Source organism: Equus quagga, chromosome 13, assembly GCF_021613505.1.
Source record: "Equus quagga isolate Etosha38 chromosome 13, UCLA_HA_Equagga_1.0, whole genome shotgun sequence".
NCBI classification, from domain to species: domain Eukaryota; kingdom Metazoa; phylum Chordata; class Mammalia; order Perissodactyla; family Equidae; genus Equus; species Equus quagga.
Genome location: NC_060279.1, coordinates 75,571,710 through 75,575,475, shown reverse-complemented (window position 1 = coordinate 75,575,475; position 3,766 = coordinate 75,571,710). Strand labels below are relative to the sequence as shown.

The 3,766-nt window shown below is 53.5% G+C and overlaps 1 protein-coding gene across 2 annotated transcripts in view; it reads right to left on the bottom strand.

Annotated features, from left to right (window-relative positions):
• Positions 1–1,017: 1,017 nt before the first annotated feature.
• WFDC1 (WAP four-disulfide core domain 1) overlaps positions 1,018–3,766 on the bottom strand; it is a 25,860-nt gene continuing 23,111 nt past the window's right edge. Inside the window, exons 6-7 of one of the 2 annotated variants that reach the window (XM_046682639.1) lie at positions 2,950–3,022; positions 1,018–1,444 (exon numbers count right to left, since the gene is read on the bottom strand). In XM_046682639.1, coding sequence (XP_046538595.1) covers positions 2,964–3,022 — 59 coding nt within the window. In that variant the 3' untranslated portion in view covers positions 1,018–1,444; positions 2,950–2,963. Of the gene's footprint in view, positions 1,445–2,949; positions 3,023–3,766 lie in introns of those variants that run through there. The other variant, XR_006891580.1, reaches the window with a different exon arrangement.

Below are 3,766 nucleotides of genomic sequence, written 5' to 3'. Positions count from 1 at the left end.
GATGCTCAGAAATGACAAAAAACAAAAAGACCCATCAGTCATCAATCTCCACTTAAAATAGGACTTGGAATATTTTCCAAGAGAATACAGATTTATGGGGAGAAAGAGTGTGTGTGTGGGTGTGGGTGGGGCGGGAGAGGGGAGAGCTGCTTGGTGTAATATACAAGTACTCAGGTGTTGCCTCCACACGAGCCCATTCTGGAATTCAGAAGGTGGAGTCTTGTCAAAGGGCTGAGGAACGCCAATCGCCATGGGGCTTTTTGAAAGGGACGAGCCGTTGGGTGAACTGAAGCATCCCCCACAGCCTGTGTCTGTGTGCATCCCTTCTTGTGCAGACATTGTTGAAATTTCGATTGTGTAACAGGAGCCCCTGGGGCTCTGCCCATGTCCCCTTGGGTCCCTGTGTACTTGACAGCCCCTGGCTGAAGGGGCCACCCATACCTGATCACTGAGGGGCGCTGGGGGCCTTATTCCACACTCGACTCCCTTCCTCCCTGTTGGGCCGACTCCACAGTGTGACTCAGGGCCACCTGCACCGTTTGCAAAATGAACACGTGGGCCCCATTGTTCAACAAATCCTAGGACTGTCATCACACCAAGCGCAAAGCCCTTCTGAGCAAGCGCATGGGTTCCCACCCCTGGGGGCCCTGGTGGGACTCAGGCTGCCTCTAGGACCCCTGAGGGGATGGTGCCAAAGTTATCCTCCGTGAGACCTGGACCCTTCACCTTGTCTGACCTTCTCCCCCTGTCCCATTTCCCCATCCCTCTGCTCGTTTTCCCCAGGAACTTTTCCTCATAAACAGGTTTCAACAGACCCCCCTCCCAAGGCTGCTCCAGAGGGACCCAAACTCCAACACTGCGCACGGGACCCAGGTGCTCCTGGTTCCTGAAGCAGAGCTGAGCTGACCTCTCATCCCAGTGACAGCCCCTCACCGCCCCCAGGACCCAGTGGCACCAGTACATTCAATGTAAGACCATCCGGTGGTTAAAACTATGAATCACGCATGTGCAGGTGAGTGCATTTGCATGTGATGAAGAGTGAGTTTATTTTGAGAGCATTTGGGATGGGGACATGCCTCCCGGCGTCAGACCTGGAAGACAGTCGTCAAGAACCAGGACACTGAACTCTGTCTTAGAAAGGGCTTCAGACACGCTCGCAACAGCAGTCACTTCTTCCCTGGGGAGGATCTGCGGAGCTGTAGGGTCAGATGAGATTCCTGGGCGTGCCTTGTTTCCAGGATGATAAAACGGGGACCGGGTGCTGGTAAGGGGCTCCCACCAAGTCGCCCAGCCAGGTGGGGCCAAGCTGGGGCTGACAGCTGGGCGTCCTGTCTCTCTGGGGTTGTGCTCTGCTGAGCTGGGCGTGACTTCTGAGAGTCAAATCATTTTTACCCTACTGTTTCCAAGGCTTAGCAGAAAGTGGAGGAATGTTCTTGTAAACTGGCTGAAAGGGAAGCAAAGAAGGAAGGAATAGGAGCCACTGCTTGGGCAGAACATGGGGCCACGAATCTGTGTCACCTCCTTATTCCTCACCCGCCAGAAATCCCGAAAGATGCCAGTTTCTGCTAAGGCTAAATTCCGACCTCACTGTTAGGTCTCTGTGGGTACCATCTTATTTAGTTCCTACATCTGCATCCTTTCCCATCCTTCCCCTTTACGGATGAGGAAACGGAGGCTTGGCGAGTTGAAGTCATTTGCCCAGGGTCACATGGTGGTAGAGTGAGAGTTTAAACCCAGGTCTGGCTGGCCCCTAAAAGCCATCCTGAACTGGCTTTCACAGTCCTGTTCCTCCCCGCTGGCCCCCAGCACTTCCCCATTTGAAGTTCACAGTCCTCGGTGGGTCAGCCCCACTCCAAGGACTGTTCCTGTCATCAGCAGGTAATAGACACGCTGGCATCCATCCTCACGGGTCTAGATTGTCCCGGACGACTCACACCTGAATATTCTGGAATCTGAAACCTGATGTTTACCTTTCAAGGACAGCCTGGGGAGCTCGTCCACTCTCCAGGGCTTTTGTCTACCATGTGTAGACATTCAGCATCTACGGGGCATGGGTGGGTCGTCAGGTTTTACCCACTGAGACCCCTCCGAGCTGCCATCCCACAGCTCTGTGCATCCACCTGCAGCTCACCTTGGAGAGCATCTGAGAGCTGAGCCTGTGACCTCTGGTGCCTGCCTCCCCACCATCACTCTGTTCCCACCCCAGTGCTTCCTCAAAGCCAACATCTTTCCTGCCTCGGGACTTTTGCTCTTCCGGCTCCTTCTGCCTGGGTGCCCATTCTCCAGGTCTTCCCAGGGCAGCACCTTCTTATCCTCGATGTCACCTCCTCACTGCGGCCTTCCCTGCCCCCACCTGAAGCAGCTCCCTGTCCTCGCCCCTGACTCTGCCTCACATCGCCCGTCCGTTTCCTTCACAAGACTTGCGGCAGTCTGTCACTTTCTTGCTGATTTACTTATTGGCTCGTTTAGTCTCCTCCTAGGATGTGAGCCCCGTGAGGGCAGGAGCTCTCTGATTCATTCGCTGCATTACCCAGCACTCCTGGCTTACACAGAAATCCATGGGCGACTGTTGAGTGCCATGCCTGTACCCACCCATCATAGAGCTGGCACTCGACAGTCGTGTGTGACAGAGGGAGGGGGAGACAGAGGGACAGACTTTGTGGACAGTGGAGGACCTGTCCGTCTGTTTGTGGAGGCATTAAGACAAAGGAATGGAAAGAAAGTGACAGCCTTGTCTAGTCTGCAGACTTAGGTGCAGAGAATATGGAAACTTTCGCTTCTGATCACACACAAAGTTCTCCAGTGTTCACTTTGAAATCGGAAGGGAATTTAAAAATTCCCCCTCAGGTAGAGCCCCATTCTCCCCTTCCCACTGGGCAACTTGTGATTAAAGCCACGTGGCTGCCTGAAGCCACCTCCCGCCGTTGACTCATCACTCCTCCCACTCACCTGCTGTCGTCACGTTACTGAAAGTGCCTCTGTTGTCCTTTTCCGTGCTCTGCCACGTTCTTGGAGTCACCCTCTGTAAAGAGAACTGGGCTGTCAGGGCGGGTGTGCAATTCCTGCTCAAACAGTCACGGCTCACCAGCCACTGCCAAAGTCGGTCAAATACCTTGGTCTGGCCCGGCGTCCTGGCTCCGTGCCCCCCTTCTCCCCAGATGAGGTCACCCACGCCCTCCTGCAGCCTCCCCCCTCTGCTCACCAGGGCCCCACTGCCTGCACTTCTGCCCTCGTCTCCTGCCACTCACCCCCTTGCTCACTGCACACTCCGGCTGCAGTGATGGCCGGGTTGCTGCCAACCTCAGGATTTTCACACTTGCTGTTCCTCTGCCCTTAGACTATGTCTTGTTCTCTAGGCTGAGCTTACATGTCCCCTCCTCAGGAAGGCTTCCTTGACATCCTAGTTGAAGATGTCCTTTTCACAGTTTCCTGTATATGACCTCAATTGCCCTGATCACTCTTGTCACTAAATAACCACTTGGGTTTTTATTAATGTTTTAATTTCCTGCTTTATATTAGCTGCCTGATGGCAGGGACTGGGTCTTCCATGTTCACCAATGTAGCCCCAACCTCAAGCACAGAACAAAGCTTGATAAATATGTGCTGTCGATTCTTAATAAAGATATGATGGATGGATGGATGGATAGAAGAATAGATGGATGGATGGAAGAATAGATGGATGCACAAATGGATAGACGGATGAATGGAAGAATGGATAGATGGATGGGTGGATGGGTGGATGGATGGAAGAATGGATAGATGGATG